The sequence below is a fragment of the Delphinapterus leucas genome, chromosome 7 (genome assembly GCF_059928025.1).
Source record: "Delphinapterus leucas isolate spDelLeu-1000000601 "Yukka" chromosome 7, BTC_Dleu_Yukka2, whole genome shotgun sequence".
Classification (NCBI taxonomy): Eukaryota; Metazoa; Chordata; class Mammalia; order Artiodactyla; family Monodontidae; genus Delphinapterus; species Delphinapterus leucas.
Window position 1 is genome coordinate 22142245 of NC_143135.1, and position 15992 is coordinate 22158236.

Consider the following 15992-nt stretch of genomic DNA (forward strand, 5'->3'; position numbering starts at 1 on the left):
GAACCAGTGGGAGCCCTGAGCTTGTTTTCACTTGCCACTCACTGATAGGGTTTTGATATGAGTCTGCAAGCAATTGATTTATTATGGTCTCTGTGCAGTCAAACCTCTCTGCTACTGATAAACTGTATTTGCAGCCGCTCCCCAGTGCTGGCATCACCGCCTCAGCTCCACCCCAGATCATCAGGCATTAGATTCTCATAAGGAGCTCACAACCTAGACCCCTCGTGTGTGCAGTTCACAGTAGGGTTCACGCTCCTATGAGAATCTAATGCCGCCGCTGATCTGACAGGAGGCAGAGCTCAGGCGATAATGCGAGCGATGGGGAGCGGCTGTAAATACAGATGAAGCTTTGTTTGCTCACCTGCCCACTGCTCACTTCCTGCTGCGCGGCCCGGATCCTAACAGGCCACAGATGGATACTGGTCCATGGCCCGGGGGTTGGGGACCCCTGATATATAGAATGGATAAGCAAGGTCCTACTATATAGCACAGGGAACTATATTCAATATCCTATAATAAACCATAATGGAAAAGAAAAAATAGAAATAAAATATATACAGTCAAAGAAAAAAAAGACTAAGTACAGTTGATGTTACTGATTCCTTCAATGATAAAAGTTACTTCATACATACTATTCCCCCTTCGTCTGTGCCTTCACCACTTTTTCTCCTCCCTTTAAAGCATTCGTGGGTATTTTACACAATTAGCACTTCCTAATAGTTTCTACATTCTCTAGTTGTCTTCTCTATCCGTGCCTTGCCTTCTCAAATGATACTGTAAACTTCTGGAAATAGAGATCATTCCTTGTACTTTGTAACTTTCCTCACACATGGCTGAAGAACAGCAATAACAAAGTGCAAGAATTTAATATATGACATATAATCAATTCTCAGACGCTTTCTTTTTCAGTAAAGTCTTTTCCCAATCAATCCTAGAAGCCCAACCTCTCAGCACTCACATTCATACCACTATCTCTGGATAGCTGAGACCAGTGACCTATCACATAGTCAGTTCTTTGTGTTTTGCATGTTCAATTGCTCTTCCTCCCCAAGGAGGCGGGATGAAATTTCCAGTCTTTGTTACAATACCCAACATTACCTAGTTTCCGCACTCTCATCAGATGGACCCTTCTGTAGGCACTGCTTCCTGCCCCCATTTGCCACCTCCATCTCCCCCTACCAGCCATGGATGCAGCCATGTGACAGAAGAGAACTCTGTTAAGGGTAGAGTCTCATAAAACCCTATAAAGTTTCATCTCCCTACTGACAAATAACTCTGATAAATCAACGCACACACAAATTTCCACAAAAGGGATTATAGTAGGTATATATTTTATTCTAATGTTGCTCGAATAAGAACAAAATAAAAATAAACACGAAGATGTCTTGGTGGATCAGTCCCGGGGTTTCTCTAAGTCTGTGCTCTTTCTCTTTTGCTTGCATAGCTCTTTGATGGTATCTATCTCTGCAGGAGTGAACTTGGGGGTTAGCATCACAGCGTCATAATCAAATTCTTCATCAACTGAGAAGGGCCGAACTTCACCTCCGACTATCTATAAAAGGTAACAAAGGAGGAAAATAACATATAATCATTGTAAATGAAGATAAAGTTGAAAACATAAACTCTCTATTAATATTTAATTAAACTTTTTTTAGAGTTCAGCACTCTGAGCTGATTAAGCTGTTTTTAAGTAAAGGAATAAATTCAATTATTCAATCTGACCTAATTTAAGCCTCTTAATATGCCCCATTTGTACCATCCTGCATCTGAATGAATATCATTAACTAATTCTGCCCACGGCAAGAAGAATCAGAAAGTCTCTCTTGCACACATTCATTACATTTTTACCATTTGTAGTGTTAGGGCTACAGGCATATGGAAAAACTAAGAGTTATATTCAAATGTGAGAAAATATACCTTAAGATTTTGGTCAACCTTAAGGACACTTTTACCATTTACTAAAAAAGACCTGTAGCAATAAAACATCATTTTCAAAGATAAAAATACTCTCTGCTTAATATACTTACTTCTTCAGATAATACTTGGGCCAAAAGCAGCAGGAATTAAAACACATAGTAGCACCCTAAATTAAAAAGTCCAGGATCCCTTCTTCCTACCAAGAATTTTTTAAATATTACAGAATTTATCTGCAACTCAGAGTAGCTGCAAAGAGATGTAATAATTTTGTATCTACTTATTCATAATCTGTCAATTTTAAAGACTTCCTAAAGGAAGGCAGATTAAAAAAAGCATATTTTCCAATAAACAGAAGAGATTTAATGCCTTAAATCTCACTTATCACCCCTTAAAAGGCCTCTCCAAAAGGAAATGGTGTGTGATACAGTGAAATCACCCAGCACCTCTGTGTCGCTCTCTATTATGTATGGTGATGCTGAAATAATTGAAAAGGATGGCTTATGCAAGAATGAAAAAAATGCCCTGAACCTATAATCAGCTTTCAATATTCTTGCATGGAAAATGATCTCATTTAGTGGCTTTTGTAATGTTCTTGAAAATGGAGCATCTAGCTCAGCAACTGTGTACTGTTACCAAAGGTGCAAAAAACCAAAACAAAACACCCCAAAACATGAAAAGTAGATATCTCCTATCTGTTTAGCAAGTTGCATCTTGTAGTTGGGTGTGCAGCGCTAATAGCAAACACCCAGCCATCTATCATCCTTTCTCGGTAAAACCAGCACGAGAACAAATTTCAGAGACTTGCTCACTTCCTCTTTGTTAGAAAGTGTCTGTGTGCTTTCCTGACAAAGGTAATGATGGGAGCTGCCACTGAGTGAGTCCCCACCACGCGCCAGCCCCAGTACTAGGAACCGTGCAGGCATTAGCAGTAATCTTCAAACCACCCATCTTACAAAGCTCTGAAAGGTTAAGTAACTTGCCAAGGCTACACAGTTAGTAAGGAAGAGAAGCAAGATTTGAATCCCGGGCGACCTGTAGATAAAGCTTCACCTTCGCAACAAAAAACACCAGTAAAGATCGACCTTGAAGTTTTCACTAAGCCAAGTCATAGCTCTTTGGGAGAAAAGATATTTTCTAAATAAGCTAAAAAATTCTCACAGCCTATCATAAAAAAATGCACTCAAAAAAAAAAAAAAGAGAAAAAAAAATGCACTCGAGGATCCACATAATACCATGACTATCTTTAAAAGAGCAGCTGTACCCTGGAAGCAACTCAGTCTGCTGAGTGGCTAATCTGTCCATTTAGGTCACTTTCTGAAAATTAAATTTATCGTCACCACAAAGTGACAGTGGGGGTAATATGGCTAAGACCAGCTCAAATGAAGAAACACGGACACAAGGACACAGTATGCTCATTTCCTGAATAGAAGCATCCTCGCCGTCTCTAACTCTATCCAACAGTAAGCGCTGAGGTTTGCAGGCCTGGTCCTGGCAGAAGACGAGAAAGAGCCCCCTCTCTGCCAGTGCTTCTGTCTGAAGGGATTCTTACTGTCCATGGACACCTGGCTGAAGACCTGCCATCCACAGTCCACCAAGTTTCAGGCTGCCCATTGCACTAGGACTTTGAACCCTATCCTGAGGTCTCTAAAACCTGCCTAGACCTTACTAGCCACGCTCACTAGATGCTGTCACTTTGCCTTCACCCAGCTCCCTCTGAGGCTGGAAAGCAGGTTCAAATTAGACAAATCCCTTTGCTGAGCTAAAATCCCAGCGAGACCATCATACCACCCTCCCCGCTCCCTCACCCAGCCCGAGCAACCCTCACATGCCCACCTCCCTGCCCTCTACGTGTTCACTCCGTAAACACTCACTGAGTGCTTAATGTGAATTAGATACCGGGAACACAAGGATGAAAAGAAGCAAAATCTGTGCCCATGAGGTTTCATAACTTCAGGGAGAAGACGGAAGTAAATGAGTGATTTCATTATCATGCTCCATGCTCCCCAACAGAGGGATGCAAAAAGGGCTAAAGGAGCACAGAGGGTAAAGTGCTGAAGCTTAACTTAGCCTCAACTGAGTATGGCCACTCTCCAGAAAATCCTACTCACCTCCCCACTCATCACCCCACTCAGGACCCACCTTTTATCAGCAACGCAGACAGACTAAGGCTTGTATGTTGAACTTCCAGACTCTCTGACGAGGGCTGACTCCTGTGACCAAGTTAGTCCTTTCTCCCAGATAGGGTCCAACCCACCACCTTCTTACTCCTCTCCCTTCCCCACGGTCCCCATACACCTTTCGGCCATAATATCCAACAGTATGGAACTAGAGATATAGAAATTTATCCTTAAGTGAAAAGTTTTTTATTTTCCTTTAAGTTCTTTTTCATACACTGAAATTTTTCTCTATTGTGGAGCATGATTTCCTTCATCAGTCATTTGTTATTAACCGAAACAGCAACAAGAAATAAGTTTCTAGCTAGCCAATAAACATATGAGGCCAACACAATAATTATTCATTTACAATACACTTAAAAATATACTTATAAATGTCTTCAATTAGAAACTGAGTTATTAACAGCAGCTATCATTGTTAGATTAATTCCTTAGGCAATCAGTTAAATGCTGAAATATAAAAGCAAGAAACCAAGAATAATAATAATTTCATATCTGCAATGCCAAAATATGATACTCAAGACCTTTTAAAACATTTTGGGGGTATCACTGTCTCTCTATACTGCAAGGTGGCCAGTACATCTCTGGATCAAAATGTCAGAGGAATAGTCTCCTGCAATCATTCAGATATATTCCATTCTTTCCACAAATGTTTATTAAAATCTAGGCACTGTGTAGGTGCTGAGGATACAAAGATGCAGACTTGTATGAAATCACAGAGAAATGAGATAGACACATCAACAGATCATTGTAGTAAAATGTAGTAAGTACACATGGTATAGTTAGAAGGTGACAGGAACAGAGAAGGAACACCTAACCCAGCCCAGGTTGGAAGGCACTGGGAAGGATTCAGAGGAGGCTTTCTGGAAGAGGTGCTGTCTAAGCAGAATCTTCAAGGGTAATATTATTTAACAAGGTTGAGGGAAGAAGAGCTTTGCAGACAAAAGCAGGTCTCATGAACAGGCCAAGTCAGAAACACACAGAATGTCACATATGTGTATCTGCGAGTAGTTCAGTGTTGTCAGAGCAGAAAATGTCAGGTAGAGAGTGGCAAGAGACGAAGACGGTACCAGATCATGGCAGGTCTTATATGCTACTTTTCCCAGAGATGATGAAAAGTTGCTGAAGGATTTTTTGAAAGCAGGTAGATACTTGGTATCTGCATTTCGAATAAATTCCTTCCTTCATTCAAATGTTAACTGAGCACCTACAATGAGACACAGGCGTGCAGAGAACAGGAGGAGACCCTGCCCTCTTGGAGGGTACATCAAGAAAGATCACTCTGAAGACTGAACAGAGGGTAGACTGGGAGTCAGGAGACTAGTCAGGAGCCTGCTGAAGCAGTCCAGACAAGATAATGAGAACAGGGCACTGAGAGCAGGTATTTTAAAATATTAGAAAGTGAAATTAACAGTACTTGATGACTGATTTGGATATGGAAGGGAAGCTCAGTTTTTAACATGTTGATTTGAATGTACCTCAAGGAATCCAGATAGAATTGTCAACAGGCAATTGAACCCACAAACCTGAAGCTCAGCAAAAGGTCTGAAGCTGGAGATACAGATTTGGAGGCATAAGCACAAAAGGTAGTAACCTATAGATGAAAACAGATCCAAGTATGCAAGTGGGAAGAGCTGTAGGTTTAGCATGGAACCCTAAGGAATACCAACTCCTAAGGGAAGCATGGAGGGAAAACCCCCAAAGGAGGCAGGGAAAGAACACTCAGAGAAATACACAAAGAATCTGAGAAGAGCTGGGAAGAGAGAACCAGTGGACCATGAGTGTCAGGGAAAATCAATGGTAAAAAACACAGTAGACAGTCCCATTAAAATAAAGGCTGAAAATTGTCCATTGGGATGATTGGCAATGATAAAGTACCTTTATTCTGAATATGTCCAGGCAGGTGATTAGACCAAGGGCATTTTGCAATGAACTGAATGAGGAGTGAGGGGAAAGGAAGCAGAGTCAACTAGAGGAGTCGAGTCTGTTGGTTTCTGAAGTCTGCATGAAAAGGGAGAAAAAAGACCAGACAATAGCCAAGGGGGGTCCGAGGTAAAGGGAAGGTTGTTTTTTCTTTAGTTTTCTTTCATTTCGTTAAGGATGGGAGAGACTTAAACATGTTTACATGTTGAGGGCAATGAACCAATAGAGAAGGAAAGAGACAAGGACCCTAACCATCTTATTATACCAGAAAATCACTCCCTGTAGCGAGGAAAGTTTCCTGATTATTTGTTCATTCAATACTTATTACATGTCTCCTATACGCAAAGCACTGAATTCGGCACTAGTTCTGACTTTTTTGCATTTTAATTAAATAACCTTATAGAGACACACACAAGTGAATGTAGGGTCTTCTAAGACAAGGGGCATATATGTAATTCAAAGTGAACCCTGATGTACAGTGCAGTTCAGAAACATCACTGTGATCTTCAAAATGACAGCTTTTCAAATACTGTAAAGCTGCAGTTCTATTTATGCATTTCAGCTGTTGGCTACTGTGGTGTACTTTGGGAATTCTCTTCTTTCAAGTTAGGTTCATTTTGAGGTTCTAAGATATAAGGCTCCAAGTTTTTTAGATTGCAAACTGAACTTCTGACTTATTTCAAAGAGCAGAATTCGTGCAATGGAACACCAAATCCCCTGCTACGAAACAGAAAACAACTGTGAATTAAGTTATTAACTTGTTATTTTTGCCTAAGGAGCTGAGAAACACGTGGATTTCAGGCGTCTAATTTCAAATCTAATTGAAATCTTTTTGTAGCCTCTCAGGGAATAGAATTTGTACACTATTAGAAAATTGCTAGTTTTCTTAAAATTGCTCACGTGATTTATTCTAAGAGGGACACTATTACAGAAGGAATCATTTTCATTCATAGTACCATGTAGGCAAATTAAAGTAAATAGAACTAATGCTCAAATCAATAATAGCAGCATTTAGCTGTAGGTTATCTTACACAGTAATATGATAAATAAACTGTCTATACAGGTGAAAAATTTTAGAGTCCCTTTTTTTTTTTTTTTGGCGGTATGCGGGCCTCTCACTGCTGTGGCCTCTCCTGTTGCAGAGCACAGGCTCCGGACGCGCAGGCTCAGTGCTCACGGGCTCACGGGCCCAGCCGCTCCGCAGCATGTGGGATCCTCCCGGACCGGGGCACGAACCCGTGTCCCCTGCATCGGTAGGCGGACTCTCAACCACTGTGCCACCAGGGAAGCCCTAGAGTCCCATTTTGAATTGGAAAAACAGGCAATCTCCCATTAAAATACTACAAAAGTTTCTTCAATGACCTCTTCTATATTTTGGGAAGTAGGACAAGAACTCAATTTTTCATCTTCTTAATGTGAATTCTTTTTGTTCAGTAAAGTTGTTCAAAACTTCCAAAATTCATCAAAATACAGTAACTACGGCAAGAAGTTATTCACAAAGGGAAAGTGGAAGGCTCTTGAAAAACGTTTGACTGTAAGGAGGAAATGCACATGTATAAAAGCAGCGATAAAATTAGGAAAAAAATTAAATGGGTCCAGTCCATATCAGGAAGTTACGGATTCTCATTAGGCAATTAAGAGGAAGTCAGGACATCCAGGATAAGTTTCATCTTTTGAGATTGACATCACAGAAAGCAACTACCATCTCTCACCCAAAATAGCCCATTACATGTGCTGGAAGTGATTATGTTCTTTTACCTACATTGGGTATTTTAAAATAAGATTAATAGTATTAAACCAAGGCAGAGTTGGTGTGGTATTGTGACTCTAGACAGTCTGAAACATTTCTCTAACAAATAGTGGTTGGAAATTAAATTCCCACCCAAAATATTACTCTGGATCTTTAAAAAGCAGCAAATTATTCATCTATGTCTCATTTTTGCCAACACAAAAATTGTTCATATCATTTTGATTCGAACACTGAAAAATGTTCACATTCTCTGGAAAGAAATTTATACTCCTTTTAAAGATACAACCATACACAGGGTCTTAACTAGCATTTTACTGGCTATATGATTGATTCCAGAAATCATTCTTTTTTTTTTTAACCCATCAACTAAAACCATTTTGTAACTATTTCTATAATGGCACTAGGTGCCATTGAGCACTGACTGGTCCAATAATTTGTATGGTCACAACTGAACTCAAGAACATGAACAAGTCTTTAAAAGAAACTGATTCCTGCTAGAAATCACCTTGTAATTATAGTTTCTTAATACTCAGGGAAAGCAATCTATAATTCAAAAAGCGCGTTGAAAAGTGGCTATCTCCGCAAGTTTATCTGGTAAACAATTTGGGGTTTAATATAAGTCTGCAAGCATCCTAGATAGACTTCTGTGACGTCAGTGAACAAAAGTTCTATGAGAAAAGGGCAATTTAAAATTGAAATGTGTGGATTACTTCTGATTGAATGACTGCTTCCATAACATCAAGTGACAAGACTAGTACCCAAACAACTAAATAATCACGAAACACCCTAGTGTTTTTATTAGGAAGCAATAATAAAGAGCCCCTAACAAATTCTTGTGCCCGATCCCCTTTCATGCTAGAGTAATAAAGGTGATAAAGGTCACTACCCAGCACCATCAGCAGCCTTGGTTGGCACATGCTTGTTAAGTAATTGTAGATGAGTTGAAAATGACGGTGAAAGATGGCTTTCAAGTTGTGCATTTGGGAGCGTTAACATGTGGCAGATTCCATTCTCCTGTGCTGGTGAAGCGCATGTCTAGATGACATTTCCCAGCCTCCCCAGTGACCAGATAGGAACGTGAGACTAAGCAGTTGCCAATGGAATGCGAGCAGAGATGAAGAGCCCTGAGTCCTAAGCCTTGGGGGAACTTGCTGCCCCCATGCACTCATCCCTTGCCCCTGCAGGTAGGACGGTGACCTGACTTGGAATATGCACATGAGGACAATGTCCTGAGGTTCAGTGGAGATCCAGAGAGAAGGAACCTGGGCCCTGGTAACCCCAGGGAACAGAAGCACCTGCTCATTTTAAAGGCTCTCTACAGACTGTTACATGAGAGAAATAAACTTCTGTCTCCTTTCAGCCACTGATTTATTGTTGGGATTGCCTACTATAGCAGCCTGGCCTTACCTTAACGAATGCAAAATGTTTTTAGGACCTTGGAAACAATAATAAAAAGAAAAGTGGCCAGTGCAGACTGAAAGAGAAGAAAACTTTCCATCCTTTCTCTTGCGGAGTCCCCAAGTAGCACTGTCCCTGTAGCATGGCGAACATCATGACACAAACATAGTTTCCACGTAAAAACATAACTGCTCTCTCTGTGTGTTTAAAAGGGATTGTACACATTAGAGAGAGACGGCAGTGAGAGGGACCCAATTAAGCAACCTGAACTGTAAATCTTCCCAAATCTCAGAAAAATACAGAAGCACACAGGTATAGTGGCATTTCTCTGAAAGGACTAGTTACAAAATCAAGGCAATTTCAAGAGGATTGAATTCCCTGTGGAGTACCTCTTCCCTTTGTTCCCCTGCTCCTTTTCCAGTGGGCCTTGGCTTCACTCCAGAGGTAAGAGGCTGGGCCACGGAAGGAATGTAAGAAGGAACACTCATGCTCCTGTCCTGCTCCACCTCTCCTGGAAGCAGCAGCAAATCTGTCGAATACAAAATATTTCACTTGATCCCTTCACCAAGTCCACAATTGACCTAAGTCATCTAAAAGTCTATGATAGTCAAAAAAAATGAGCAAATATGCTCAAGTGAAGTAGGTCCATTTCACAATGCCTGTCCCCACTTGGGAACTTGACTCAAGGGACTCTCCTTTGTATAAAATAGAAGTCGTCAGTGCATTAGTTTTTATTTTATAGTTGCAATGTTACAATCCAACCAAAAGGTCTGGGAGAAATGTTGTTTTGGGAATAACTTGATCACGCCTCTCACCCTCAACCCAATTTCTACTTCTACAGGAAAATAAGTCAAGAAGATGCTACTTTTGCCTCATTTTGCCATATTTTCCTGAGGGGGTGAAGAGAAAGAAAATGGAGTGCTGATTTCATCCTGTAACAATATGGCAATATTTCAAAAAAACATATTAAAAAACAATGATGCCAGAAGGAAGGAACTTTAGCTTCCAGGAGGAAAATGAAATACTCTGTCATACTCAGAACGCATGGCCTACTTCTCAACGCATGCAAACAACAACAGTGTGTTTCCCGCTTGTTTAGCACAATCACAAGAATTCAAAAGCCAATCTTGGTTTTCTGATCGATCCATTAGAAGTGGATGTGTTTCCTTATTTTTGCACGTGTGACAGAACATCGATGCATCACAGACAACTGATGACCTTCCGCAGCTTTCTCTGAAGAGAAAAACAAACAGAAGCACAACAGGATCCCTCCTCCGTCTAAGTTTTCGCAGGACCAGAAGGGCTGCAACCAATAACTTGCAGCTGGCGCAAGATGCTGCTGCCTGCTATTCAATGATGATCCTAATTAAGACACTAATTAAGTTCTCAGTGGAAGTGATTAATTAACAACAGGCATGCCTTGGTTGTTGCCAAGGGCAGCATGTATGGGGAGAAAACTGAGCAGGTATTGATATTCAAAAACTGAAACTTATTTGAAATACGTCTCTCACCACTACAGCTATCACCTTCACAAAAGACATGATTACAAAATTCTTAAGACTTCAGCAACAGGGAACATGGCAAACAGCCTAGAAACTGAGCACGTGGGCAGGGGGATGGTGAAGAAGGAAGTTCTACTATGATTAATTGTTGAAATCATAGAATATGACCTGATTAATTAGGAGAAATAAAAACAATAATAGCCGGCATTTTACATGCATGAACTCCGCCAATCCTCTCAACAACTGTTATTTCCTCTTTTAGAGGCAATGAGCTCTAACACTGAGAGTCACCCCAGCCACTTCACTCACGGCGCCACAGCTGCAGTCTGTCTGCGGAGCCCGTGCTCCTAGCTCATGATGTCACATCATGAACTTACTTTTAAGTAAGCACTTTCACCACATATATTATTTAAAATCTATCAGATTGCACCTCCAAACTCAGGGCCAAGAAATGTCACTACAATAGCACATTAGCGTGATTAGTAAGTGTTCAGGGCATTTTACAATTTTATAACCAGAAGTAATATTTTTTAATATATATTTCTTTTTAAATTTTTTTAAAAATTTATTTATTTATTTAGGCTGCGTTGGGTCTTCGCTGCTGCGTGCGGGCTTTCTCTAATTGTGGGGGAGCAGGGGCTACTCTTCATGTGGTGCCTGCGCTTCTCATTGCAGTGGCTTCTGTTGCGGAGCACGGGCTCTAGGCGCGTGGGCTTCAGTAATTGCAGCACGTGGGCTCAGTAGTTGTGGCGCACGGGCTTAGTTGCCCTGCGGCATGTGAGACCTTCCCAGACCAGGGATCGAACCCGTGTCCCCTGAACTGGCAGGCGGATTCTTAACCACTGCGCCACCAGGGAAGTCCCAGAGAAGTAATATTTTTAAATTCAATAAGGTTGGTGGAAAAACTGGCTTTCTAAGGTATTCCTTCATGAGTCCAAAGCTAACCTCCCTCACTGGTTAGGGGCCTGCCAACAAGAGAGGCAAGAAGAGAAAGGTTCAAGCCTCTTAATGTGAAAACCAATATCTACCATACCCATTGGCTGCCAGTGCAGACATCCCTTTGAATGTGAAATCAAAATCAATTCTGCTTTCAGAGCTATTTAAAATCTGATGGACAGTACTGTGCACCAAGAGGGACAACTCTGCAATTCCTTTGCTGAAACTCTTCACATCCCTCATATGTTTGCGAAGAAGGTAGGGTTTTCAACAAAAATGGTTTATTTCATAAGAATTCCACTGCCATGGGTACAATTCTTTCAAAACAATATGACTCAGTATCCACTGCATTTCCCATTCCTGTCATTTGTTTCTCCAGTGTAAAGGTAAAATGCACAAACGCATAGCTGTTGGAGCCTAACACGACACCTTATATGTAGTAAATTCTCAGCACATACTTGCAGAAAGGAAATTAATTTCCTGCATCTCAACTTTTAAACTGAACAGCAAGTATGAAGAGTCTACCTATCCACAGGACATTGTGAATGATGCAAAATATGTATAGTCCTTTCCCTCAAAAACTAAATTTTTTTTTTACAGGAGTAGGATTTTTATACATAAAATCAGACAATAGTCAACACAAAAATTGAACTGCTTTAACTCTAAATAGGACAGATTTATAAAAGTGAAACCAATATGCACACGAATAGTCTGATAAGACACAAGTTATAAAGAAGACACAAGTTATCTTTTAGCCATTTTATAATCACTGATGGGTTATTTAAATATTCATTCTCTCAGGGGGAAAATGACTGTATTCATTGATGATGGGGAATGGAATTTCTGAAGTTCTCTGCAAAGCTTTCCCAACTGAAATCTTATCTTTAAGACACTTCATCTGACCTTATTGTTTCTAAAACAATTAGTTTCCTTCTTAGCTAAATACCACCATCTTGACTGATGTGCTTTGTAGAGTTAAGGCACCTCTCGATAAACGAATCTTGATGTTGGATGGCAAGCCTGGTTGAAAGCATTTCAACCTCTTTCTCAACTACCTGACAAGAACGTCCAACGTTTATAAACTATGTGTTTGTGCCATTTGTCTTTCTGCATTTAGCCAAAGACCAGCAAGTCAAAGGCTATAATCATGTAATTTAATACAACATTAAAAAGTAAGCCATCTACCTGACATCTGATAATCTAGACAATAATATTTAGTCTGCCTGTCATATTTATAAAAATTAACCAATCCATTCCTTTGGTGCCATGTAGAAATGGCCAAAATTTCCTGAAATTTCGGGTGTTCCTCAAGATCAAAAAGGATACAGATAAGAAATGCACTCAGGCCTCCTCTGCACATAGCTTCCAGCTATGATAGTTTATATCAGGTGGTTCTTGTTCTTAAAATTTTTTGAAGACCCCAAAGAGCTTTTGTTTATGGGAGTGATATCTATCAATATTTACCATATTAGAAATTAAAATTTCAAATATTTGCTTATTGAATCATTAAAATAATACTATCATATATTAAAATAAATATTTTTATTTAAAAAACCTCTTTTCCAATAACAAAGAAAATAGAAGAGAAGCACTGTTTTACATTGTCTGAATCTTTTAAATGTCTGTCTTAAATAGAAGAACGCTGGATTCTATATTTGCTTCTGCATTGAATTTTTGGAATATGCTGTTTCAGTTGATGAAAATGAAGAAAATCTAGTCTCACACAGATATGTAGCTGGAAAGGGGAGGACTATTTTAATACTCTTTTTATATAACTGGGGGTATTATTCTTTGATACACACTAGATATTGACAAATGATAAAGTTTTTAAAAATAATTTCAATGTGCAATATGAAACCCTTTCAGTAAATTTTTCATACTCTTATGTTAAAATCCATTGGTCTCTCTTACATGTTGAATGGATTACGCTCCTGTGCATGATTTTGTAACATCATATACTGGTTATTTGGAAAATGGTGGTTCACTGTGTTATGCAGATCTTTCAAATGTTGACATATTTCATTATGCAATATAAAAATCACATTAGTTAACATTACCAATTTTATCAGAAAAGGCTTAAAAAAAAATATTGGGAAGCTGTCAAGCTCACAGTACTGGATGTAAGTTTTCCAAAAATCCAATTTTCACTTGATCCATTGCCAATTTTATCATTGGCAATGAATACTGTCAGCTGTTGTCTTGTAGAGACGGGCTCACTTCATTCCTTTTTGAGAACTATACTTTGTCAGTCATTCTTTCAAGTAAAAACGTTGATCCATGAAAGAAAAAACAAAACAAAACAAGTTCAGCACACCCCTCAATTGCACAAGTGTTTTTTCATGAAAAAGTGTTTTTCATTTTTTCATGAAAAAATTTTCATGTATTTCATGTATATGTGAAATACAACTGTTGTATTTCAGTATGCAGCAGACGAGGTGTACTCAAGCATCAAGGTTTAATAAAATTAATAATTTTTACCACTTCATCAAGGACATTTGCAATGGAAACTGGCATTTGCTTTAATTACAAATTCAGGACAGTGAAGATTACAGTGACTACTAGTATAGTTTGGTGCTTCTACCTTGATTCACACTAAGTTACTAGCATCTTTACCCATCATTGCTTTTGCAACATCAGTGCAAACGTCAGCTTATTTGACCTTCAGAACTTGGGGTTTTCCAAGGAGCTCCCAGACCACATTTAATATGAGTCTGACCCTCCCACCAAGAACATTAGAAAAGCTGAGTAAATGATAAAAAATCAACTACTTAAAGGCATTAGAGAGCTACCAGGGAAGCCCAGAACTTGAGGGGCCAAGATCCTGGAGAGAAGGAAAGTAGTGAAAGTGAGTCTAAGAGTCTAAGCTGTTTTTCAACTTATGGCATTTACTGATTTGTAAGCAGAGGCCGAAAAACTAACAAGTGAAGAAGAAATAGACTAAGAGGCTGAGAAGCTTAGCAGAACTACCAACAGGTTCACAGTGCTGTGAAGATAAAAAACAGAGTTTGGGATCTCCAAGAAGGAGGGGCTGTGATTTACCTTGAAGGGCTACACCCTAGCAGTAAGCAAGAACTAGAAGTAGAGCAGCCCTCATAAAGCCTGAAACCCAGTCACCAAATCAGCTCAATCCCATATTGGATTAAGATGACCTATGACTACTCTAACTGCTAACAAAATGTTGAAGAGAAGCTTTTCTAAAACAAGATGAAGATAATCATCCAGAGCCTATGTAATATTTTATATACAATGTTCAGCATTCAAACAAAAATTACCAGGTATACAAAGACACCAGATCAAAAGGGAAAATTAATAATATAAATGGACTCACAGGACGTCTCAGTTATTGGAATTATGAGACAGGAACTTTAAAATAATTGATTAATATATTCCAATAAATATATTACAAAAATGGAAAATTTTGGCAGGGAACTAAAATCTATAAAAATAGATATTCCAGACCTCTTGAAAACTATAATAACTGAAATATTGATGGCTTTAACATCATATTTGATACAATTCAAGAAAGGATTACTGAACTAGAACATAGATAGTAGAAAATATTTGGACTGAAGAAAGAAAGGAAATAAAAAAGGATGGAAAATGCAGGAAAGAGCATAAGTGATATGTGGGACATGGTGAAAAGTCTGGGCACAGGTAATATTTGAAGACGTAAGAACTGAGAATTTCCTAACATTTACAAGAATCTACAAACCCCAAACAGAATACAAAGTTAACAATGCCAGGGCATAGTGAAATTACTGACAAAAACAAAGAGAAAATCATAAAAGTAGTCAAATGAGGTAAAAAACATATTACCTTCCAATGTACAACCATCAGATTGACACTTGGTTTTTCGACAGTTTTCAATAGAGGAAAAATTAACACCATAACAGAATAGAATAACATCTTAAAAATTCTGAAAAAAAATAATTACAAACCTAGAATTCTCTACCCAGCAAAAATAGGGGGCAATGAAACAATAATATGATAATACTCAATTACTCCAAAATAGGCAAAAAATGAGTGAAGCACATATAACTTGCAGGACAAGTAGAAAACAAAATAGTAAGATAAGAAATTTAAAGCCAAATATATCAGCAGCTACATTAAATGTAAATGGATTAAACACACCAATTAAAAGATAAAGTTTTATTTGTGCGTGTATGTGTGTATGTGTACATGCATATGAATAAACCATATGCCACTTTCAAGAGACACATTAATGAAAACTTAGAGAAAAAAAATAACTGCAAAATAAATAAAAGTGGAAATGTAAACAGAGGAAGATTACTGCCCATCCAAGGGGAAGGTCAGGAAGGTCAGGGAAGAGTTACTTCATGGGCGGAGTTGGCATTTGACAGTGATAATAAATCATATTCCTCTACTTTAAAT

General features: G+C 39.0%; 1 protein-coding gene across 2 annotated transcripts in view; it reads right to left on the minus strand.

Annotated features, from left to right (window-relative positions):
* Nucleotides 1–1299: 1299 nt before the first annotated feature.
* IFTAP (intraflagellar transport associated protein) overlaps nt 1300–15992 on the minus strand; it is a 59277-nt gene continuing 44584 nt past the window's right edge. For both annotated transcript variants that reach the window (XM_022583601.2, XM_022583602.2), the window contains exons 6-7: nt 9552–9691; nt 1300–1552 (exon numbers count right to left, since the gene is read on the minus strand). In XM_022583601.2, coding sequence (XP_022439309.2) covers nt 1394–1552; nt 9552–9691 — 299 coding nt within the window. In that variant the 3' untranslated portion in view covers nt 1300–1393. The remainder of the gene's footprint in view (nt 1553–9551; nt 9692–15992) is intronic.